The following is a 26757-nucleotide window of genomic DNA, read 5'->3' as shown; positions in this document are numbered from 1 at the left end:
TTCCACGTCCGTCCCCCACCCTTTTGGCCTCGCCCCCCCCCCCGCCCCCCCCTCCCTCCCGATACGTTCCATTCATTGGCTACCATAGTCTGATGAGCTCCCCCTAAGTTTGTACCCATCATCATTTTCGTTCTTTTGTCTATCATGTGTATTAGACCTCCCCTCCTCCTCTCTGCCCATTGTGTTGGCGGGTGCAGTGGCTGGTCGCTTGCGCACAATCGCTCCATTGTGTTGGCGTGTGCAGTAATTGGCCGCTGGCGCACAAGCGCTTCCACGTCCATCGCCCACCCTTTTGGCCTCGCCCCCCCTCCCTCCCGATACGTTCCTTTCATTGGCTACCATAGTCTGATGAGCTCCCTCCTCCCTCTCCCTCCCCCCTCAACTCGCTTTTAAGGGATTACATCTTGAATCATTGCCTCACTTGATACAGCTAATCTGACTGTGACGGTCCCACCTGATGACGGAGACTTGTGTTGCCTCCGAAACGTCGTGATTTTTGTTTTTTATTTTATTTTACTTTCTACGTGACTTTACCGAAAAAACCTAAGAAGATGATTCCTTGCAGTCACGAAAGCTTCAAATCTAGAATTAATGCCCTCTACGGGGAGGAATTCCACCTATCTGTTAGAGTTTTTAACAGACAAAGAGACAAGAAGTCACAGCTTCTCGAGACGCTGGCCTTCCTCAAGAGATGCCGAGATAACAAGGTAATACCCATCGCTTTCACACTCACATCCGCTGCTGTGTCCTCACCGAACTCCAAACAGATCTTATTTAAAGCCAGCCTATCACTAATCTCGGAGAGAATAAGGTTACTCCGATCTGAACTCGATAATTTAGACAAGACTCTCTTACAAACACATTTAATGTTAACACAAAAAATGTCACCTTCTGATTGGAACCACGTTGATAACATGACTTCTGCTTCTGCTGACTCACTGTCAGCCAAATGCAAAGCTAACCTGATTTCTAAATTCAACCTCCTATCTAAGAAGAAACCAGAGCCACACATCGCAAAGCTGGATGTTAACAAGACCGTGATTAATCAGAGTAACATCCCAATTTCTGACACTCTAAAAACGGTACTGGCCAAAGGACTAAATTTCGCCGTCACCCCTAAATATATACCAGTAGAGGATATGATTTCCCAGATTGATGTAGCCCTCAGAGGCATAGGACACATCCATGCGGATGTAGCAAGAGCTGAAATAGCTACTATTCTTAAGAATGCTAAGAAACCCACTAGTAACATCAGCAAAAACGAACGCTCTGAACTCGCGGACCTAAAAAAGAGAGATGATATAGTCATCCTCTCGGCAGACAAGGGCAATGCCACGGTCATCATGGATAAAGATTCATACAACAACAAAATCCTGGACCTTCTTAATGATGGGAGTTACTCCAAAATTAAAAACGATCTCACTAAAAGCCTAACGAGGAAAACCAACAGTATCATCACGAGTTCGACTTCCCTAATCGAACCAAGCAAACGTCCCTCTTTAAAACCATCGGCGGCAAGACCTCCCAGACTCTATGGTCTTCCCAAAATCCATAAGGAAGGCACCCCGCTACGACCCATTGTGTCGACGATAAACTCTCCTACGTACAAACTAGCCCGTTTTCTATCAGATACTCTGCTCCCTTTCACAGGCAAGACCTCTTCAGCAGTACTCAACTCAACCCAATTAGTCTCTATGGTTAAGGACATGGTACTATCTCCTGATGACATCCTCGTCAGCTTTGATGTAGTATCTTTGTTTACCAAAGTCCCAGTACCGGACACCCTAACAATAATTGAGGACTTAGTCCAACATGGATTGAATTCTGATGCACCTGCGCTGGTTAGGCATTGCCTCACCAACACCTATTTTACCTGGAATGGCACCTTCTACAAACAGAATGAGGGTACCCCTATGGGCTCCCCTTTGTCACCAGTTATAGCCAACATATTCATGGAAAAGTTTGAATCAGACGCCATCCAGACATCCACCCTGCGTCCTTCCCTGTGGAAGAGATATGTGGATGACACTTTCGTCATCTGGCCACATGGCCTCCCAGCATTGAACCACTTCTTGGACCACATCAATTCTAGACACCCATCCATCAGATTCACCATGGAAGTGGAGAAAGACGGTAAACTACCATTCTTGGATATTCTGTTTGAGAGGAGTCCTGACGGTTCCTTGGGACATTCTGTCTACAGAAAAGCCACCCACACAGACTCCTACTTGAAACCGGATTCCCACCACCACCCATCCCAAAAGAACTCTCTCATCAAAACGCTATACCACAGAGCACATGGCATTTCTGACAAACACCACCTGACCGGTGAATTAAGACATGTACATTGGGCCCTCAGGATGAACGGATACTCTGACCGTACTATCCGCCAAGCTGTCTCTCCCACCACACAGAAACAGCCACATGAAACTCCGACCAAAACCATCACGTTACCATACATAGCTGGCGTGACCAAAAAGATCTCCAAAATTCTAAACAAACATAAGATCCAAGTCCGATTCAGTACAGTGCATAAAATCCGTGATCTGATTCCATCCATGAAGGATGTCGTTCCTGACTTACAGTATCCTGGAGTCTACAAATTGAGTTGCATTTGTGGTGATTGCTACATTGGAGAAACGAAACGTCATGTTTCTGATCGTGTCCGCGAGCACAAGTCAGATCTGAAACACGGCAGAACTGATTCTTCTGCCGTGGCCGATCATTGCTACAACTCGGTGGGCTCTCATGAAATTGTCTTTTCCGAGACCAAGGTTCTCTGCAAACCTCCCGGCTACCATCAAAGGTTTGTACACGAAGCCATACAAATATACAAACACAGACATAATTTCAACCGTGATGATGGGTACAAACTTAGTAATCATTGGAAAGATGTTATCAACCACGCAAAAAAGACTTAATCACAAATTTTTTTGGACCATCTTATCTGACAGGCACTATTTTACTGTACTTTACCGAGTGTTAACATCCCCAGTTATTTTAACAGTACTCTCTTCATTGTTCAGCCAGCATTGGTATAAACATGGACATTTTCGTTCTTTTGTCTATCATGTGTATCAGACCCCCCCTCCCCCTCTCTCTCCATTGTGTTGGCGTGTGCAGTAATTGGCCGCTTGCGCACAAGCGCTTCCACGTCCGTCCCCCACCCTTTTGGCCTCGCCCCCCCCCGCCCCCCCCTCCCTCCCGATACGTTCCATTCATTGGCTACCATAGTCTGATGAGCTCCCCCTAAGTTTGTACCCATCATCATTTTCGTTCTTTTGTCTATCATGTGTATTAGACCTCCCCTCCTCCTCTCTGCCCATTGTGTTGGCGGGTGCAGTGGCTGGTCGCTTGCGCACAATCGCTCCATTGTGTTGGCGTGTGCAGTAATTGGCCGCTGGCGCACAAGCGCTTCCACGTCCATCGCCCACCCTTTTGGCCTCGCCCCCCCTCCCTCCCGATACGTTCCTTTCATTGGCTACCATAGTCTGATGAGCTCCCCCCTCCCTCTCCCTCCCCCCTCAACTCGCTTTTAAGGGATTACATCTTGAATCATTGCCTCACTTGATACAGCTAATCTGACTGTGACGGTCCCACCTGATGACGGAGACTTGTGTTGCCTCCGAAACGTCGTGATTTTTGTTTTTTATTTTATTTTACTTTCTACGTGACTTTACCGAAAAAACCTAAGAAGATGATTCCTTGCAGTCACGAAAGCTTCAAATCTAGAATTAATGCCCTCTACGGGGAGGAATTCCACCTATCTGTTAGAGTTTTTAACAGACAAAGAGACAAGAAGTCACAGCTTCTCGAGACGCTGGCCTTCCTCAAGAGATGCCGAGATAACAAGGTAATACCCATCGCTTTCACACTCACATCCGCTGCTGTGTCCTCACCGAACTCCAAACAGATCTTATTTAAAGCCAGCCTATCACTAATCTCGGAGAGAATAAGGTTACTCCGATCTGAACTCGATAATTTAGACAAGACTCTCTTACAAACACATTTAATGTTAACACAAAAAATGTCACCTTCTGATTGGAACCACGTTGATAACATGACTTCTGCTTCTGCTGACTCACTGTCAGCCAAATGCAAAGCTAACCTGATTTCTAAATTCAACCTCCTATCTAAGAAGAAACCAGAGCCACACATCGCAAAGCTGGATGTTAACAAGACCGTGATTAATCAGAGTAACATCCCAATTTCTGACACTCTAAAAACGGTACTGGCCAAAGGACTAAATTTCGCCGTCACCCCTAAATATATACCAGTATAGGATATGATTTCCCAGATTGATGTAGCCCTCAGAGGCATAGGACACATCCATGCGGATGTAGCAAGAGCTGAAATAGCTACTATTCTTAAGAATGCTAAGAAACCCACTAGTAACATCAGCAAAAACGAACGCTCTGAACTCGCGGACCTAAAAAAGAGAGATGATATAGTCATCCTCTCGGCAGACAAGGGCAATGCCACGGTCATCATGGATAAAGATTCATACAACAACAAAATCCTGGACCTTCTTAATGATGGGAGTTACTCCAAAATTAAAAACGATCTCACTAAAAGCCTAATGAGGAAAACCAACAGTATCATCACGAGTTCGACTTCCCTAATCGAACCAAGCAAACGTCCCTCTTTAAAACCATCGGCGGCAAGACCTCCCAGACTCTATGGTCTTCCCAAAATCCATAAGGAAGGCACCCCGCTACGACCCATTGTGTCGACGATAAACTCTCCTACGTACAAACTAGCCCGTTTTCTATCAGATACTCTGCTCCCTTTCACAGGCAAGACCTCTTCAGCAGTACTCAACTCAACCCAATTAGTCTCTATGGTTAAGGACATGGTACTATCTCCTGATGACATCCTCGTCAGCTTTGATGTAGTATCTTTGTTTACCAAAGTCCCAGTACCGGACACCCTAACAATAATTGAGGACTTAGTCCAACATGGATTGAATTCTGATGCACCTGCGCTGGTTAGGCATTGCCTCACCAACACCTATTTTACCTGGAATGGCACCTTCTACAAACAGAATGAGGGTACCCCTATGGGCTCCCCTTTGTCACCAGTTATAGCCAACATATTCATGGAAAAGTTTGAATCAGACGCCATCCAGACATCCACCCTGCGTCCTTCCCTGTGGAAGAGATATGTGGATGACACTTTCGTCATCTGGCCACATGGCCTCCCAGCATTGAACCACTTCTTGGACCACATCAATTCTAGACACCCATCCATCAGATTCACCATGGAAGTGGAGAAAGACGGTAAACTACCATTCTTGGATATTCTGTTTGAGAGGAGTCCTGACGGTTCCTTGGGACATTCTGTCTACAGAAAAGCCACCCACACAGACTCCTACTTGAAACCGGATTCCCACCACCACCCATCCCAAAAGAACTCTCTCATCAAAATGCTATACCACAGAGCACATGGCATTTCTGACAAACACCACCTGACCGGTGAATTAAGACATGTACATCGGGCCCTCAGGATGAACGGATACTCTGACCGTACTATCCGCCAAGCTGTCTCTCCCACCACACAGAAACAGCCACATGAAACTCCGACCAAAACCATCACGTTACCATACATAGCTGGCGTGACCAAAAAGATCTCCAAAATTCTAAACAAACATAAGATCCAAGTCCGATTCAGTACAGTGCATAAAATCCGTGATCTGATTCCATCCGTGAAGGATGTCGTTCCTGACTTACAGTATCCTGGAGTCTACAAATTGAGTTGCATTTGTGGTGATTGCTACATTGGAGAAACGAAACGTCATGTTTCTGATCGTGTCCGCGAGCACAAGTCAGATCTGAAACACGGCAGAACTGATTCTTCTGCCGTGGCCGATCATTGCTACAACTCGGTGGGCTCTCATGAAATTGTCTTTTCCGAGACCAAGGTTCTCTGCAAACCTCCCGGCTACCATCAAAGGTTTGTACACGAAGCCATACAAATATACAAACACAGACATAATTTCAACCGTGATGATGGGTACAAACTTAGTAATCATTGGAAAGATGTTATCAACCACGCAAAAAAGACTTAATCACAAATTTTTTTGGACCATCTTATCTGACAGGCACTATTTTACTGTACTTTACCGAGTGTTAACATCCCCAGTTATTTTAACAGTACTCTCTTCATTGTTCAGCCAGCATTGGTATAAACATGGACATTTTCGTTCTTTTGTCTATCATGTGTATCAGACCCCCCCTCCCCCTCTCTCTCCATTGTGTTGGCGTGTGCAGTAATTGGCCGCTTGCGCACAAGCGCTTCCACGTCCGTCCCCCACCCTTTTGGCCTCGCCCCCCCCCGCCCCCCCCTCCCTCCCGATACGTTCCATTCATTGGCTACCATAGTCTGATGAGCTCCCCCTAAGTTTGTACCCATCATCATTTTCGTTCTTTTGTCTATCATGTGTATTAGACCTCCCCTCCTCCTCTCTGCCCATTGTGTTGGCGGGTGCAGTGGCTGGTCGCTTGCGCACAATCGCTCCATTGTGTTGGCGTGTGCAGTAATTGGCCGCTGGCGCACAAGCGCTTCCACGTCCATCGCCCACCCTTTTGGCCTCGCCCCCCCTCCCTCCCGATACGTTCCTTTCATTGGCTACCATAGTCTGATGAGCTCCCCCCTCCCTCTCCCTCCCCCCTCAACTCGCTTTTAAGGGATTACATCTTGAATCATTGCCTCACTTGATACAGCTAATCTGACTGTGACGGTCCCACCTGATGACGGAGACTTGTGTTGCCTCCGAAACGTCGTGATTTTTGTTTTTTATTTTATTTTACTTTCTACGTGACTTTACCGAAAAAACCTAAGAAGATGATTCCTTGCAGTCACGAAAGCTTCAAATCTAGAATTAATGCCCTCTACGGGGAGGAATTCCACCTATCTGTTAGAGTTTTTAACAGACAAAGAGACAAGAAGTCACAGCTTCTCGAGACGCTGGCCTTCCTCAAGAGATGCCGAGATAACAAGGTAATACCCATCGCTTTCACACTCACATCCGCTGCTGTGTCCTCACCGAACTCCAAACAGATCTTATTTAAAGCCAGCCTATCACTAATCTCGGAGAGAATAAGGTTACTCCGATCTGAACTCGATAATTTAGACAAGACTCTCTTACAAACACATTTAATGTTAACACAAAAAATGTCACCTTCTGATTGGAACCACGTTGATAACATGACTTCTGCTTCTGCTGACTCACTGTCAGCCAAATGCAAAGCTAACCTGATTTCTAAATTCAACCTCCTATCTAAGAAGAAACCAGAGCCACACATCGCAAAGCTGGATGTTAACAAGACCGTGATTAATCAGAGTAACATCCCAATTTCTGACACTCTAAAAACGGTACTGGCCAAAGGACTAAATTTCGCCGTCACCCCTAAATATATACCAGTAGAGGATATGATTTCCCAGATTGATGTAGCCCTCAGAGGCATAGGACACATCCATGCGGATGTAGCAAGAGCTGAAATAGCTACTATTCTTAAGAATGCTAAGAAACCCACTAGTAACATCAGCAAAAACGAACGCTCTGAACTCGCGGACCTAAAAAAGAGAGATGATATAGTCATCCTCTCGGCAGACAAGGGCAATGCCACGGTCATCATGGATAAAGATTCATACAACAACAAAATCCTGGACCTTCTTAATGATGGGAGTTACTCCAAAATTAAAAACGATCTCACTAAAAGCCTAACGAGGAAAACCAACAGTATCATCACGAGTTCGACTTCCCTAATCGAACCAAGCAAACGTCCCTCTTTAAAACCATCGGCGGCAAGACCTCCCAGACTCTATGGTCTTCCCAAAATCCATAAGGAAGGCACCCCGCTACGACCCATTGTGTCGACGATAAACTCTCCTACGTACAAACTAGCCCGTTTTCTATCAGATACTCTGCTCCCTTTCACAGGCAAGACCTCTTCAGCAGTACTCAACTCAACCCAATTAGTCTCTATGGTTAAGGACATGGTACTATCTCCTGATGACATCCTCGTCAGCTTTGATGTAGTATCTTTGTTTACCAAAGTCCCAGTACCGGACACCCTAACAATAATTGAGGACTTAGTCCAACATGGATTGAATTCTGATGCACCTGCGCTGGTTAGGCATTGCCTCACCAACACCTATTTTACCTGGAATGGCACCTTCTACAAACAGAATGAGGGTACCCCTATGGGCTCCCCTTTGTCACCAGTTATAGCCAACATATTCATGGAAAAGTTTGAATCAGACGCCATCCAGACATCCACCCTGCGTCCTTCCCTGTGGAAGAGATATGTGGATGACACTTTCGTCATCTGGCCACATGGCCTCCCAGCATTGAACCACTTCTTGGACCACATCAATTCTAGACACCCATCCATCAGATTCACCATGGAAGTGGAGAAAGATGGTAAACTACCATTCTTGGATATTCTGTTTGAGAGGAGTCCTGACGGTTCCTTGGGACATTCTGTCTACAGAAAAGCCACCCACACAGACTCCTACTTGAAACCGGATTCCCACCACCACCCATCCCAAAAGAACTCTCTCATCAAAATGCTATACCACAGAGCACATGGCATTTCTGACAAACACCACCTGACCGGTGAATTAAGACATGTACATCGGGCCCTCAGGATGAACGGATACTCTGACCGTACTATCCGCCAAGCTGTCTCTCCCACCACACAGAAACAGCCACATGAAACTCCGACCAAAACCATCACGTTACCATACATAGCTGGCGTGACCAAAAAGATCTCCAAAATTCTAAACAAACATAAGATCCAAGTCCGATTCAGTACAGTGCATAAAATCCGTGATCTGATTCCATCCGTGAAGGATGTCGTTCCTGACTTACAGTATCCTGGAGTCTACAAATTGAGTTGCATTTGTGGTGATTGCTACATTGGAGAAACGAAACGTCATGTTTCTGATCGTGTCCGCGAGCACAAGTCAGATCTGAAACACGGCAGAACTGATTCTTCTGCCGTGGCCGATCATTGCTACAACTCGGTGGGCTCTCATGAAATTGTCTTTTCCGAGACCAAGGTTCTCTGCAAACCTCCCGGCTACCATCAAAGGTTTGTACACGAAGCCATACAAATATACAAACACAGACATAATTTCAACCGTGATGATGGGTACAAACTTAGTAATCATTGGAAAGATGTTATCAACCACGCAAAAAAGACTTAATCACAAATTTTTTTGGACCATCTTATCTGACAGGCACTATTTTACTGTACTTTACCGAGTGTTAACATCCCCAGTTATTTTAACAGTACTCTCTTCTTCATTGTTCAGCCAGCATTGGTATAAACATGGACATTTTCGTTCTTTTGTCTATCATGTGTATCAGACCCCCCCTCCCCCTCTCTCTCCATTGTGTTGGCGTGTGCAGTAATTGGCCGCTTGCGCACAAGCGCTTCCACGTCCGTCCCCCACCCTTTTGGCCTCGCCCCCCCCCGCCCCCCCCTCCCTCCCGGTACGTTCCATTCATTGGCTACCATAGTCTGATGAGCTCCCCCTAAGTTTGTACCCATCATCATTTTCGTTTTTTTGTCTATCATGTGTATTAGACCTCCCCTCCTCCTCTCTGCCCATTGTGTTGGCGGGTGCAGTGGCTGGTCGCTTGCGCACAATCGCTCCATTGTGTTGGCGTGTGCAGTAATTGGCCGCTGGCGCACAAGCGCTTCCACGTCCATCGCCCACCCTTTTGGCCTCGCCCCCCCTCCCTCCCGATACGTTCCTTTCATTGGCTACCATAGTCTGATGAGCTCCCCCCTCCCTCTCCCTCCCCCCTCAACTCGCTTTTAAGGGATTACATCTTGAATCATTGCCTCACTTGATACAGCTAATCTGACTGTGACGGTCCCACCTGATGACGGAGACTTGTGTTGCCTCCGAAACGTCGTGATTTTTGTTTTTTATTTTATTTTACTTTCTACGTGACTTTACCGAAAAAACTTAAGAAGATGATTCCTTGCAGTCACGAAAGCTTCAAATCTAGAATTAATGCCCTCTACGGGGAGGAATTCCACCTATCTGTTAGAGTTTTTAACAGACAAAGAGACAAGAAGTCACAGCTTCTCGAGACGCTGGCCTTCCTCAAGAGATGCCGAGATAACAAGGTAATACCCATCGCTTTCACACTCACATCCGCTGCTGTGTCCTCACCGAACTCCAAACAGATCTTATTTAAAGCCAGCCTATCACTAATCTCGGAGAGAATAAGGTTACTCCGATCTGAACTCGATAATTTAGACAAGACTCTCTTACAAACACATTTAATGTTAACACAAAAAATGTCACCTTCTGATTGGAACCACGTTGATAACATGACTTCTGCTTCTGCTGACTCACTGTCAGCCAAATGCAAAGCTAACCTGATTTCTAAATTCAACCTCCTATCTAAGAAGAAACCAGAGCCACACATCGCAAAGCTGGATGTTAACAAGACCGTGATTAATCAGAGTAACATCCCAATTTCTGACACTCTAAAAACGGTACTGGCCAAAGGACTAAATTTCGCCATCACCCCTAAATATATACCAGTAGAGGATATGATTTCCCAGATTGATGTAGCCCTCAGAGGCATAGGACACATCCATGCGGATGTAGCAAGGGCTGAAATAGCTACTATTCTTAAGAATGCTAAGAAACCCACTAGTAACATCAGCAAAAACGAACGCTCTGAACTCGCGGACCTAAAAAAGAGAGATGATATAGTCATCCTCTCGGCAGACAAGGGCAATGCCACGGTCATCATGGATAAAGATTCATACAACAACAAAATCCTGGACCTTCTTAATGATGGGAGTTACTCCAAAATTAAAAACGATCCCACTAAAAGCCTAACGAGGAAAACCAACAGTATCATCACGAGTTCGACTTCCCTAATCGAACCAAGCAAACGTCCCTCGTTAAAACCATCGGCGGCAAGACCTCCCAGACTCTATGGTCTTCCCAAAATCCATAAGGAAGGCACCCCGCTACGACCCATTGTGTCGAAGATAAACTCTCCTACGTACAAACTAGCCCGTTTTCTATCAGATACTCTGCTCCCTTTCTCAGGCAAGACCTCTTCAGCAGTACTCAACTCAACCCAATTAGTCTCTATGGTTAAGGACATGGTACTATCTCCTGATGACATCCTCGTCAGCTTTGATGTAGTATCTTTGTTTACCAAAGTCCCAGTACCGGACACCCTAACAATAATTGATGACTTAGTCCAACATGGATTGAATTCTGATGCACCTGCGCTGGTTAGGCATTGCCTCACCAACACCTATTTTACCTGGAATGGCACCTTCTACAAACAAAATGAGGGTACCCCTATGGGCTCCCCTTTGTCACCAGTTATAGCCAACATATTCATGGAAAAGTTTGAATCAGACGCCATCCAGACATCCACCCTGCGTCCTTCCCTGTGGAAGAGATATGTGGATGACACTTTCGTCATCTGGCCACATGGCCTCCCAGCATTGAACCACTTCTTGGACCACATCAATTCTAGACACCCATCCATCAGATTCACCATGGAAGTGGAGAAAGACGGTAAACTACCATTCTTGGATATTCTGTTTGAGAGGAGTCCTGACGGTTCCTTGGGACATTCTGTCTACAGAAAAGCCACCCACACAGACTCCTACTTGAAACCGGATTCCCACCACCACCCATCCCAAAAGAACTCTCTCATCAAAACGCTATACCACAGAGCACATGGCATTTCTGACAAACACCACCTGACCGGTGAATTAAGACATGTACATCGGGCCCTCAGGATGAACGGATACTCTGACCGTACTATCCGCCAAGCTGTCTCTCCCACCACACAGAAACAGCCACATGAAACTCCGACCAAAACCATCACGTTACCATACATAGCTGGCGTGACCAAAAAGATCTCCAAAATTCTAAACAAACATAAGATCCAAGTCCGATTCAGTACAGTGCATAAAATCCGTGATCTGATTCCATCCGTGAAGGATGTCGTTCCTGACTTACAGTATCCTGGAGTCTACAAATTGAGTTGCATTTGTGGTGATTGCTACATTGGAGAAACGAAACGTCATGTTTCTGATCGTGTCCGCGAGCACAAGTCAGATCTGAAACACGGCAGAACTGATTCTTCTGCCGTGGCCGATCATTGCTACAACTCGGTGGGCTCTCATGAAATTGTCTTTTCCGAGACCAAGGTTCTCTGCAAACCTCCCGGCTACCATCAAAGGTTTGTACACGAAGCCATACAAATATACAAACACAGACATAATTTCAACCGTGATGATGGGTACAAACTTAGTAATCATTGGAAAGATGTTATCAACCACCCAAAAAAGACTTAATCACAAATTTTTTTGGACCATCTTATCTGACAGGCACTATTTTACTGTACTTTACCGAGTGTTAACATCCCCAGTTATTTTAACAGTACTCTCTTCATTGTTCAGCCAGCATTGGTATAAACATGGACATTTTCGTTCTTTTGTCTATCATGTGTATCAGACCCCCCCTCCCCCTCTCTCTCCATTGTGTTGGCGTGTGCAGTAATTGGCCGCTTGCGCACAAGCGCTTCCACGTCCGTCCCCCACCCTTTTGGCCTCGCCCCCCCCCGCCCCCCCTCCCTCCCGATACGTTCCATTCATTGGCTACCATAGTCTGATGAGCTCCCCCTAAGTTTGTACCCATCATCATTTTCGTTCTTTTGTCTATCATGTGTATTAGACCTCCCCTCCTCCTCTCTGCCCATTGTGTTGGCGGGTGCAGTGGCTGGTCGCTTGCGCACAATCGCTCCATTGTGTTGGCGTGTGCAGTAATTGGCCGCTGGCGCACAAGCGCTTCCACGTCCATCGCCCACCCTTTTGGCCTCGCCCCCCCTCCCTCCCGATACGTTCCTTTCATTGGCTACCATAGTCTGATGAGCTCCCCCCTCCCTCTCCCTCCCCCCTCAACTCGCTTTTAAGGGATTACATCTTGAATCATTGCCTCACTTGATACAGCTAATCTGACTGTGACGGTCCCACCTGATGACGGAGACTTGTGTTGCCTCCGAAACGTCGTGATTTTTGTTTTTTATTTTATTTTACTTTCTACGTGACTTTACCGAAAAAACCAAAGAAGATGATTCCTTGCAGTCACGAAAGCTTCAAATCTAGAATTAATGCCCTCTACGGGGAGGAATTCCACCTATCTGTTAGAGTTTTTAACAGACAAAGAGACAAGAAGTCACAGCTTCTCGAGACGCTGGCCTTCCTCAAGAGATGCCGAGATAACAAGGTAATACCCATCGCTTTCACACTCACATCCGCTGCTGTGTCCTCACCGAACTCCAAACAGATCTTATTTAAAGCCAGCCTATCACTAATCTCGGAGAGAATAAGGTTACTCCGATCTGAACTCGATAATTTAGACAAGACTCTCTTACAAACACATTTAATGTTAACACAAAAAATGTCACCTTCTGATTGGAACCACGTTGATAACATGACTTCTGCTTCTGCTGACTCACTGTCAGCCAAATGCAAAGCTAACCTGATTTCTAAATTCAACCTCCTATCTAAGAAGAAACCAGAGCCACACATCGCAAAGCTGGATGTTAACAAGACCGTGATTAATCAGAGTAACATCCCAATTTCTGACACTCTAAAAACGGTACTGGCCAAAGGACTAAATTTCGCCGTCACCCCTAAATATATACCAGTAGAGGATATGATTTCCCAGATTGATGTAGCCCTCAGAGGCATAGGACACATCCATGCGGATGTAGCAAGAGCTGAAATAGCTACTATTCTTAAGAATGCTAAGAAACCCACTAGTAACATCAGCAAAAACGAACGCTCTGAACTCGCGGACCTAAAAAAGAGAGATGATATAGTCATCCTCTCGGCAGACAAGGGCAATGCCACGGTCATCATGGATAAAGATTCATACAACAACAAAATCCTGGACCTTCTTAATGATGGGAGTTACTCCAAAATTAAAAACGATCCCACTAAAAGCCTAACGAGGAAAACCAACAGTATCATCACGAGTTCGACTTCCCTAATCGAACCAAGCAAACGTCCCTCTTTAAAACCATCGGCGGCAAGACCTCCCAGACTCTATGGTCTTCCCAAAATCCATAAGGAAGGCACCCCGCTACGACCCATTGTGTCGACGATAAACTCTCCTACGTACAAACTAGCCCGTTTTCTATCAGATACTCTGCTCCCTTTCACAGGCAAGACCTCTTCAGCAGTACTCAACTCAACCCAATTAGTCTCTATGGTTAAGGACATGGTACTATCTCCTGATGACATCCTCGTCAGCTTTGATGTAGTATCTTTGTTTACCAAAGTCCCAGTACCGGACACCCTAACAATAATTGAGGACTTAGTCCAACATGGATTGAATTCTGATGCACCTGCGCTGGTTAGGCATTTCCTCACCAACACCTATTTTACCTGGAATGGCACCTTCTACAAACAGAATGAGGGTACCCCTATGGGCTCCCCTTTGTCACCAGTTATAGCCAACATATTCATGGAAAAGTTTGAATCAGACGCCATCCAGACATCCACCCTGCGTCCTTCCCTGTGGAAGAGATATGTGGATGACACTTTCGTCATCTGGCCACATGGCCTCCCAGCATTGAACCACTTCTTGGACCACATCAATTCTAGACACCCATCCATCAGATTCACCATGGAAGTGGAGAAAGACGGTAAACTACCATTCTTGGATATTCTGTTTGAGAGGAGTCCTGACGGTTCCTTGGGACATTCTGTCTACAGAAAAGCCACCCACACAGACTCCTACTTGAAACCGGATTCCCACCACCACCCATCCCAAAAGAACTCTCTCATCAAAACGCTATACCACAGAGCACATGGCATTTCTGACAAACACCACCTGACCGGTGAATTAAGACATGTACATCGGGCCCTCAGGATGAACGGATACTCTGACCGTACTATCCGCCAAGCTGTCTCTCCCACCACACAGAAACAGCCACATGAAACTCCGACCAAAACCATCACGTTACCATACATAGCTGGCGTGACCAAAAAGATCTCCAAAATTCTAAACAAACATAAGATCCAAGTCCGATTCAGTACAGTGCATAAAATCCGTGATCTGATTCCATCCGTGAAGGATGTCGTTCCTGACTTACAGTATCCTGGAGTCTACAAATTGAGTTGCATTTGTGGTGATTGCTACATTGGAGAAACGAAACGTCATGTTTCTGATCGTGTCCGCGAGCACAAGTCAGATCTGAAACACGGCAGAACTGATTCTTCTGCCGTGGCCGATCATTGCTACAACTCGGTGGGCTCTCATGAAATTGTCTTTTCCGAGACCAAGGTTCTCTGCAAACCTCCCGGCTACCATCAAAGGTTTGTACACGAAGCCATACAAATATACAAACACAGACATAATTTCAACCGTGATGATGGGTACAAACTTAGTAATCATTGGAAAGATGTTATCAACCACCCAAAAAAGACTTAATCACAAATTATTTTGGACCATCTTATCTGACAGGCACTATTTTACTGTACTTTACCGAGTGTTAACATCCCCAGTTATTTTAACAGTACTCTCTTCATTGTTCAGCCAGCATTGGTATAAACATGGACATTTTCGTTCTTTTGTCTATCATGTGTATCAGACCCCCCCCTCCCCCTCTCTCTCCATTGTGTTGGCGTGTGCAGTAATTGGCCGCTTGCGCACAAGCGCTTCCACGTCCGTCCCCCACCCTTTTGGCCTCGCCCCCCCCCCCGCCCCCCCCTCCCTCCCGATACGTTCCATTCATTGGCTACCATAGTCTGATGAGCTCCCCCTAAGTTTGTACCCATCATTATTTTCGTTCTTTTGTCTATCATGTGTATTAGACCTCCCCTCCTCCTCTCTGCCCATTGTGTTGGCGGGTGCAGTGGCTGGTCGCTTGCGCACAATCGCTCCATTGTGTTGGCGTGTGCAGTAATTGGCCGCTGGCGCACAAGCGCTTCCACGTCCATCGCCCACCCTTTTGGCCTCGCCCCCCTCCCTCCCGATACGTTCCTTTCATTGGCTACCATAGTCTGATGAGCTCCCCCCTCCCTCTCCCTCCCCCCTCAACTCGCTTTTAAGGGATTACATCTTGAATCATTGCCTCACTTGATACAGCTAATCTGACTGTGACGGTCCCACCTGATGACGGAGACTTGTGTTGCCTCCGAAACGTCGTGATTTTTGTTTTTTATTTTACTTTCTACGTGACTTTACCGAAAAAAACCTAAGAAGAAGTATGTGTGTGTGTGAGTCCATGTGTGTGCGTGGCTCCATATGTTTGTGTAAGTCCATGTGTGTGTGTCTTCGTCGATATGTGTGTGTGTATGCATATGTGTGCTTAGGTCAATGTGTGTGTGAGAGTCTACGTATGTGTGTGTGTGAGTCGCTGTATGTGTGTACGTCGATTTGTGTGTTACTCCATGTGTGTGTATCTAATGTCGATGTTTGTGTGTGAGTCCATATGTGTGTGTGTGTAAGTCGATGCCTTTGTGTGTGTGGGTCAATGTCTGTGTGTGTAGGTCGATGTGTTGCGTCTTTTTCGCCCGGGCAACGCCGGGTACTTACCGCTAGTAGTATATATTTGTGTTCATTCATCTCATGCAAACAAACACAGATTGTAATTTGGATTATTGTTATAGTGTTATTTGGTGATAATTTGGATTTGCTCGGATATTTTGTGATTTTTTATTTGTCTATTTGTTTATTTGTTAGACATTCTATTGCAATGTTGTGGCGCTGACAACTTAATAATTTTGCTGCACCTGCTATAACATCAGCTTCACTGTGTATCCGACCAATAAAATTTGATTGATTAACATCGACACTAAGAAGACAAAGGCGGTCGACTGTGGTACTGGCCACCCACCCCCTCGTGTGCCGTGCCGGCCTTCGTAGATGCTCGTGAGCAGCACTTGCCCCAAGAGCCTGTTAAAGGCTATACGGGGGGATCTTTGTCTTTGCATCGGTGGTCACAACTCCGGGCCTCTGAATTAGAATCTTGGCTCAAATGTGGTAGAGCACTCCACACAATGAGGGAGCGGTGAGGTTAACACGACCCATCATCGCTGAAGGGATAATTAAACGAGTTTCACCTTCTTAATGGTTGGATACTGTAAAGAACACGTTTTGGATTTCACGTGCGGACTTTGCAGCAGTTGCGTGGCCTGCAAACGCAGGTGCTATAGGCTGCTCTGTTGTCAGCAGAGGGCGGTGCAGCAAGATGCTTCGTCGTACTGCTCCTATGTCTATGCTCCCTGTCTCTGACCCGCACCGACTAAGGTGGTGAAGTATGGTCAAATTGTCCCAACAACCCACACAGCGTGAGGAGGCCCTCATCTAGCAGTTAGATGACAAAAATGGCTGCACATTTACGTATATAATACCGGTAGATTTTTATGCTCTTATACGCATATATTCTTTTCGTAGTTACAATCTTTCAGAGACATAAAGAAGGGCATGTGAGCTTAGAGAACAAACAAGCAGGTGAATGAGATCATTGAAACAGTTCGTGAGAGTGAGCGGGCCTGGGGCGGGACGCGTGCTGGCTTCAAGGGGACGATGGCTGACAGTCAAGGAATGTAACGCATCTGAGAGAGACATCCACCGGGGGGGTGGAATGGGAGATGGAGCGGTGATGAAATCAGCTCACGCGCAAAGTGCGAGGCGGATTCGTGGCATCGCAAATTCGTGAGCAATGGTGGTGGCTTGGGGTGACGGGGGGCCCCTTCGTCCATGATGATGGTGATAGCGACGGCGGTCAGTTATGATCTGCATATGACCTTGAGGAATATCCACGTGGAGAAGCTCGCACCGGAGGGACAACTTGGTGAGATGATATTCCCCCTTCCCGCCCCGTAGCGTTTAGGGTGACACACCGCGTGGAATTGCGATTCCACTGTCGCGTGCAAGCAACGAGACGGACGGACGGACCTTTAGTCGCCACTTATTTTCAGCGCAAAGGGGCAGCACAAATTGGGACAGCTGCGAACCGTCTCGTCAATCTCACGGAAACAAGGGGGGAATAGATTCCCACAAATAAATGGCTTTAACTTTGCGTTGCTACGTTGGGAAATGCAGCAGACATCCGAATTATTTTTTCGAGCGCGAGAGTGTGACTTAGGTAAACAAACAAACAAAAAAACACTCGGGACGTTAACACGGGACCAATTAAAAACATGGGAGACGCAGGAGCAGAGAAGATAAGGAGGCTCAGAGAGTTCCAAATTATGCCAGAGATCACTCCTCGTGGCTTTCAATTCCACTTCTTGATTTGCGCCCGAGCACTGTGGAATTATTCCCACACACGGATAACTGTGGACATCGTCATCGAGTTGCGGAACCAGCTCTCGGAATAAAATAAGCGATGCCATTTACTAAATGTGACAAACAGGAGTAAAATTCTAAGAAACGTTTTTCAGGTTAGATTGCGTGAATATCCATGTATCATTAAATCCGCCACCAGCCGACACAGCCAATTAGCGAGGGTTTGTCACGTAAACAACATTTGGCAATTCGTGACTACGACAGCACACCGGTTGTGCGTTGGAGAGTAAACCCCACGACATTTACAATTTGAGTACCAGTGACGTTTCGCCAGTAATTACAACAACATGCAGCATCATCAGGCGACAGCCAGAGTTGTGAAATAAATTCTCCGGTTTCCTGAATAAGATGCCTCTCGCTCGTGCAACGATTACACATTCTTTTGTTCAAAAAAAGAAGGGAGTTGAAACCAATCCAAAGAATGACGGATTCATGAACCCTCCTTCCATCACATTTGACGTAACTCTTCATGGAGCTCGCAGGGAGCTGAATAATGGCCAATCCAGAGGATTACCACCCGCGTGAGAGAGCGGAATGTGGGAAATGATTCCCTACCTTTCACCGCGTACTATCAGTGAGATCGCGGAAAGGGGAAAAAAATGAATTTCATATACCATTACGCCTGGGGGTTTAGAGATCGTGAAAAGGCGTTGGATTTCTGTGGAAATGGGGCTCGCTCATTCGAGCATCCAAATATCGGCTCCCTCGGACAATGCCACTGGCTCAAAGAACCGGCAGCTGCGGCAGCTGCAGCCCTCCACTGTTATTGGCGATCATCAGCACACCACACCCGTGTCAATTCCTCTCTGTATGTATGTGGAACTTCTTTCGCACCGTACATTGCCAACTGTGCTAATCTGATGTTTCCCTGTCATTCCTTCCTGTTGTTTCCGTGTCAAACCTCTCCTCTTGAGTGGGCCAGCTGCTCCTCTGGTCCCTTGATTTGCAAGCCGGGTCACCATAAATCGATTGCCATGCAGGCATTGTGAAACGACTCGATACGTGACTGCCATTTCGTTCTCCCAGCCATGTGCGGAGGAAACATCACGGACCTGAATGGCACTATTTACTCTCCGGGGTATCCGGACGAGTACCCGGACTTTCAGGACTGCTACTGGCTCATCAAGGTCCCGCTGGGATACGGCGTGTTCGTCAACTTCACGCAGCTGCACACCGAGCCTGTCTACGACTACATCACCGTCTGGTGGGTGTACCAGCATCGGAGACGAAGCCTTTGTTGTCACGTGTTGGGGCGCCGCGGTGGGGAGAGATGTTAATTGCCTTGCCTAGTGCGCAGGAAGATGTGGGTTCGATCCCGACCCTGATGCATGTATTTTTGGTTGGAGTTTGAATGTTCTCTCTCTGCGTGGACGCGTGGATTTTTCTCTGGGTCCTCCGATTATTCCCTCCACATTTAGAAACACACATTTAGAGTATTTGGTTGTTATACATTTCCACGTTAAAATCCACTTTGTTGAGCTATCATTTGTGGTCAAGCTGCCTCTGAAAAAGAGCTACATAGCTCAGTGGAACTTAGTTGTATATGTCATGAAATGTGATATGCAGTGCAACCTCTTGAATCTAGACTCGAGTAGTCAGAATTCGGAGTAGCCCAGAAAGGCGACCAAAATAAATATATGAGATGTGTTTCGTTGTATTCCTTCTGCTCTCTCTCAGTTGAATTCCTAGCATTGGCCTCTCCATACCCTTCACACTTTACAACTTACATTGCATTTTCCGTGTCAGTGTCCATGTTCATGAAGCACATGCCACAGCTGGTAATGTCCACCGATTTACAAAGATCTTCTCGAGGCACATTCATTATTAAGTTCGGTACAGTAGAGTATGGATTCCTGGAGTCACGAAAGCTTCAAATCAATATTAGTGTATAGTAGTGTATAGTGTAGTGTAAAGTGTAGTGTATATAGTGTATAGTAGAACCCCTCTTAACGACCACTCCTGTTAATCACTAATTGCTTAATGGCGAGCCTCCATAGAGCCTAACGTGTAGTGTATAGTGTAGTGTATAGTGTAGTGTATTGTAGTGTAGTTCCTCTCTAGAGCCCAATGTGTTCGCTTACCCACCATTCCCCTGTTAACAACGTGCTGTTGTAGGTACAGTAAATATGAATGAATGCATTGATTAATCATGTTTCTTTTAATAGTATGTGTTTATAATGTTGTTAGTATCTTTGTGTATTAATATCCATTGTTTACATATTATTAAGTAAGTTTTTTACGTGAAACAGGGTAACTTTCGAAGCCATCGGAACGAATTAAGACTTTAACATGTATTTCCTATACTCGCTGAACGACCCAAATCACTTCACGACCGGTTTCGTGGAGTCAATCTGCTGTGTTCCCAAACTACTCCAGCCTTCTCTCATCCACTTCTCCATTTCTTCATTGGGATCCTGGTGTGCCTTCACCAACGATCATTTTTATACATATCTGAGTTGTTTCTTCCATTTCTTCTCAAATCGTCAAGTCGCTTTGTTTAACACCTAGCAGGAGGCTTTCACGGCTATTGTTGTCCATAATTGAGTTTTTTTTTGGGTTAGATCGCATAAATATAAACGTGTCCTTAAACCCACCACCACCCGACACAGCCAATTAATAAGGTTTGTCACGTAAACAATTCATTACTAGTTCAGCTCACCGGTTGTGTGTTGGAGAGTAAACCCACTACAACATTTACAATTCGAGTACTGAGACGTTTCGCCGGTAATTACAAACAACAACCAGCATCATCAGGCGACAGCCAGAGTTGTGGAGAAACCCTCCTCCTGTTTCAGTATTAAATAGAGGGATGCATGTGATGTCATCACTTGTCAGCCAATCAGGTGCGAAGGCCAGAGGGGGGGTCGTGGGGGGGGGTTTGTAATTTTTGTGTTGTTTGCATTCTCGTGGCGCCTCTCCGCCACAAATCTGCCACTCACAGCGCCGTCGCATGAAGATCAAAAAATGCAGCATGAAAAATCTGAAAGATTCTAAACAGCGAGACGATAGAGAGAACTTATTGGTACGCGACTCACGGCACTCATATTTACCTTAAGCCCGGCTCTGAAGCCTTGCTCGTGAAGTTCTTTGAATAATTTCCTGCAGCTCATTCTCATTGCTCGTAGAGGCGAAGGAGTTTGTCAGCAAATGAGGTGGTTAAATCATTTTGACAATTTTAACTTTTAACATTTGTCACTTAAAATGTTAAACCCGAATAGAACTGGAATTTAGACGACTTGTAACCCAGCACCTTCCGCAACAACAGGCAGGCATTTACTGTGTGAATGTCGGTGTAGATGTATTGTTTCATTGGCCTTAATATTCTGGAGTCTGTTATGCGAGTTTTGTTTTTTCGCTTGTCTGTGACTTTTAATTTCCTGCATCGACAGTTCTAATCGAGAGCCAATGGCCGGTCGCGGTTGAACGTGGGGCATTTTTGTGAAAAACTTCCTCGACGTGAAAAGCCACGGGTGGTTAATTGCTCGAGTGCGCTTTGTATGTGTGAGCGGACATTGAGTACTCCCTGTGCAGTCAAATAATTGGTTTATTAACTGTCTTGCTGCCCCCTCGCTCGCTAGCCTAGAGGTGCACGGGGGATGTGCCAACTTTGCGGTACGTGCCGGTCCCACTGTTGCTTTTGAACGCATCCGCTGATTCGCTGTTGAGCGTTGAAGCATGGAATGCACATTGCAGAGGAGCGGTACCATGTTTGCTCTTTTTGCTTGTTTAGGAACCAATAAAGGCAACTGACATTCTGCGCGATGTCTGCCATTGTCGACGACAGAGATCGGATCTGTTTAGGGCCCGTAGATTGCTGTGCCGCCTCGTGGAACAATAGCCATTCAACAGAGATGATGTACGTTTGTGTCGAGTGCCTTCGTGTAGGCCTTGTGGGGACTCGTTTGTTCGAGTTGTGATGCTTCGCGGATGCTGCTGCGGTGTAACGGGTAGCAATCCAGAAGTTGTCGGTTCGATCTTTTCTTTGAACGGACATTTCTGAAACGTCCTGCCCGTGTGTGCCCAGCAGCTAAAAAAAAAACTAATCGCACCACAAATTAGTCGATCGGAAAGTCACGTGTGGTGGGGATAAGTCTATATTATTCCTGCCTCTTCCACCATGAAGCCTGGTGAGCGAAGTAGAGGTGGCCAAAACCACCCCTCGTGTGGCTCTCTTGGAGGATCCTCGAATGGGAAGGCCTTTTGCCAGCAGTGGCGTGAGCAAGTAATCACAGGGCAGCATCTTAAATTTTTTGATGATCCGTGTTGTTCCTCGATTTTACAAAAGGTGCATTATTCACAAAAGATGCGTTATTCACAAAACAAGCGTTATTCCCAAAATAAGCATTAAAAACGAGATTTCTTAAATCGCAACGGCTCTTCCCGTTAATTTAATCACTAAAAAATCTGGATTGTGTTCCAGATAGTCATTCCAAACTCTTCTCATAACCTAAACATATACACCTATATCACTTTTCACGATACAAAAATAACAATAAGAAACATAAATATTAAAACGATTGAAAACTAAATTCATTAACTCTTTTAAAGAAAAATATTATTTGGGTCTTTTGGCAAAATCACGTAGATAGGTTCAAGGAAAATTAAAAAAAACTACGACGTTTCGATCTCAACACAAGCGTTCGTCATCAGGAAGAGAGGGTTAGCTTCTAAAGGTAAACTGTTTAAAAAGGTTTTAAATGGGCGTAGCCCAAATGTTAATGTAAGTGGTGGGCAGCAACCGCGCCGGTGGTGGGTTTTTCCACCAAGCAAAGAGCTGCCCAGTAAAAATTAGCATGATGATGTAAGATTATTGAGAGGCCTCCACGGCGGGCGCCTGAGGTAGCTATGTTAATGTGAGAGATTAGCATGTTAATGTGAGAGATTAGCATGTTAATGTAAGAGATTAGCATGCTGATGGGAGATCGCAGAGCAAACGCTCGAGCTTGGTAAGCGAGGTGGCTGTGTTTGAGTGAGAAATTGAACCTGTTAATGTAAAATCAGAGAGTCGAAAATGACAACTAACATCGGAAGGTGGTAGGATGGGAACATCACAGCTAGTTATGACTTAAACTGGTTGATAAGGAAACTCACCAAGAGATCTACTGCATGTTGCAATGAGTGGCGAGGCGATGGTGGAGGCGTTGCTGCTGCACTGCAGGGACACCGTGACGCTGTCGCGGATGAAGACGCCTCAGCCTCCTGGGTGGCTTCTCGTTTGATGATCTCACGGCACGTCTGGCCGTCGTGAGATTTCGTTCGCTTGGAATTTCCATTTCGTTAATCAGAAAGTATCCACAATTTGTCAATTGTGTTCAATTGTGTTCGTGTGAAATATGTAAATATATTTACACGTGGCTATATTTATGCGATTTAACCCAAAAATTGCGTAAATATATAGATTTACGCAAGTGAGGGCTTCACCATTCTGGCAAATTGCCCGATGATGCAGGATGTAATTACCAGCAAAACGTCGTACTCAAAAATTGTAAATGTTGTGGATTCACTCTTCAACACACCCGTGGGCTAAAGTAGTGAACTATTTGTCTTTTGTCAACGTGACACTTTTTTACTGATTGGCCATGTCGGGTGGTGGAGGGTTACGACACATTTATAATTAACGCGATCTAACCCAAAAACGTTTATTATAAATATATAAGTATATCACTGGGCCCGCATAATGCGCATGCATAATGTACGTTGACTCAAGAGTGCAGAAGTGTGGTCACCACATCTACGCCTCTACATAAGGAACGAAACAGGTGGACTTCTCCACAATTCTGGCTGTCACCGTACTCAGATTGTAAATGTTGTGGCTTGGCTCTCCAACACACCGGTATGCTGTACTAGTGACGAATTTCCACGTTCTGTTTACGTGACAAACCTTACTAGTTGGCTGTGTCGGGTGGTGGCAGGTTTAACGACACATTTATATATTTACGTGATCTAACCCAAAAAACCCTCTATTATAGTTGCTTTCGCAACCAATAACATCCAAAATACAGGTTTTTTGGGGTTAGATTGCGTAAATATATATTTACCCAAAAAACCTGTGTTATGTATTTTGTTATTGCTGCTGAGGTAACCACTGCGTCTCTCTCTCTCCTCTGGCCGTGATCATCACCGAGAACTCAGCGGTGGTTCTCATTCAATCCGACCGTCAGAGTTCTGTCGTACTCCGCCTCGTATTCTCCCTCCAGCTCGGTCTCTCTCTCTCTCTCGTGTTGCCGTACTCTCCCACACGCCCGCCACTGCACGCAGGGTGGCTCCTATAGGATGGTGATTAACCAGAGTGGCGCCCGTTTATTTGCACACGCACCAGGGCCTGAATTGGCACACCCTCAGTGCCCGTGATCTCCCCCGGGTCACGACTCAGCCCACAGCACGCCCCGTTGTCGTGCACTCTCTCCTCGGCGCCCCCACGTGGCCGCTTTGTGTTGAAAGTAATGCCCACTTAAGTGCGTCCGTTGACGCGCCGCCCATTTGCACTTCGCCAATCGTGACCCATGGCAGTAGGTGTAGATACCTGATGCACAATTGGAAAATTTAAAACTCTCCAGCGTGCGACTGTGGTCATGCAGAACAGACCGGAGTACAACATATAGCGACGCAATGCCCGATCCACGTATACGAAAACTATTAAACTATTTTTTTTATTTTACCAGGTAAGGCCCACTGAGCTATACGGCTCTTTTTCAAAAGCGACCTGGCCACAATGATAGCTCAACGAAGTGGCTTATCGCGTGGAAATTTATTGCAGCCAAATACTCTAAACGCATGTTTCTAAATGTGGACGGAAAAACCGGAGGACCCAGAAAAACATCCACGCGACCATGGTGAGAGAGACCACCGTCGTGCCCAATACGAAGGAGATATCACGGCGATACATTCCGCTACTCCTGACCCAGTTATCTGGCTTAACCATCTGAATGTGAAATTGTAGTTGTTTTGCTCTGCATCAACATCAGCCATACGAAAGAAGAATAAGAAGTTCACAACCCCAGTCCCAGCACGTTCTGTCATTAGAGGGTGCGATCATATGCACGACTTATCACAGACATAACCGCACCTGTTACATTAAGAAGGTGCAGCTGTGGGTTAAACCATCCATAATAGCCTTAAAATTGTGTACATCACTCAACCTGTGTAGGTGGCATTATGATCAATTGTCATCGCGATTATGGGTCTCTCTCTAGATTTCACAACTTGGGTTTTAATTACTGAAGTTGCTTGTTCAATCTTTCATGTATATTTTAATATCTATTTTTGCAATTTATTCAATTATTCCTCATTCATTTTCTGGGATATTAACTTGCATGGCTGGTCAGCCCTTTTCCACGTGTTTTAGCACTTCGTATGTGATTGGGTAGTCTTGACATTAACAATGTTTGGAGGCGTTTGGCAAACTTTCAATTCCATTTAAATGCAAATTACTTGGTAATGTAAGCAGGTTTATTGAGTTTGTGTGGATTAATAGAAATAATGAATTATTAATCAAGTGAGTGAAATTAGCCTTCTGATTATATATGTTTTATTAAAATGAAACCACTGAATATATATGTGTTTGTGTACTCCCAGATATTATTACACATGAAGCCCGTAACAGAATAAACATCCAGCATTATCGTAATAATAATCGTTCACTATTAAAAAATTATCTTTACCTCGAGTCTCCTGGCTGGCTGCAGGTTGGGCTCAGGCGGCGCGGACGCCTCTTGGCGAGCAGGTGGAACGCGACGACGCTGATGACGATGACGATGGTCTCTTGTGTTGATGCTTTCAGGGATGGACCGGACCAGGACTCTCCGCAACTGGGCCAGTTCAGTGGCAACACGGCGCTGGAGTCGGTGCGCAGCACTTCTCACCAGGTCCTCGTGAAGTTCCACAGCGACTTCTCCACCAGCGGCTTCTTCGTGCTCAGCTACCAAGGTGCTGCCATGCCCATGAGCTCTGGTCGTCACGCAGAGACCACGTATGACGCAATGCGCTTCACGCTTGTGTTGTTCGTATGCATGTGTATGTGTGTGTGTACGTATGTTGAACTTCTTTCGCACCGTACATAGCCAACCGTGCTAATGAACCATTGGTGATACGTGCATGTTATCCACACCTCCGATTAGCATGGTTGGCTACGTACATCGCGAAAGAAGTTCAATATACGTACATGAATGTGTGCGTAACTGTGATAATGATAACAATAATTCATGTTCCCGTGTCAATCAACATGTGGGTGAATACCTCCCTCACGTCCGTGTCGGCCATCGTGGTTGTGTGGCCGACCTTTATGGCGCATCAGTGTGGGTTGATGAGGTCGGGACCAGGACCGCATCAGACATCACTCGCCGCTCATGTCAGCCTTAGGCAGGCATCAATCGGGGTCTTCATTGG

General features: G+C 45.8%; 1 protein-coding gene across 4 annotated transcripts in view; it reads left to right on the top strand.

The window, feature by feature from the left end:
* LOC144944586 (CUB and sushi domain-containing protein 1-like) overlaps positions 1–26757 on the top strand; it is a 785462-nt gene that overhangs the window by 693943 nt on the left and 64762 nt on the right. For all 4 annotated transcript variants that reach the window (XM_078872870.1, XM_078872887.1, XM_078872877.1 and 1 more), the window contains exons 43-44: positions 19399–19576; positions 26153–26298. In XM_078872870.1, the coding sequence (XP_078728996.1) occupies positions 19399–19576; positions 26153–26298 (324 nt within the window). The remainder of the gene's footprint in view (positions 1–19398; positions 19577–26152; positions 26299–26757) is intronic.

This window comes from Lampetra fluviatilis, chromosome 2, assembly GCF_964198595.1.
Source record: "Lampetra fluviatilis chromosome 2, kcLamFluv1.1, whole genome shotgun sequence".
In the NCBI taxonomy this organism is placed as follows: domain Eukaryota; kingdom Metazoa; phylum Chordata; class Hyperoartia; order Petromyzontiformes; family Petromyzontidae; genus Lampetra; species Lampetra fluviatilis.
This window is presented reverse-complemented; position numbering and strand designations above follow the sequence as displayed.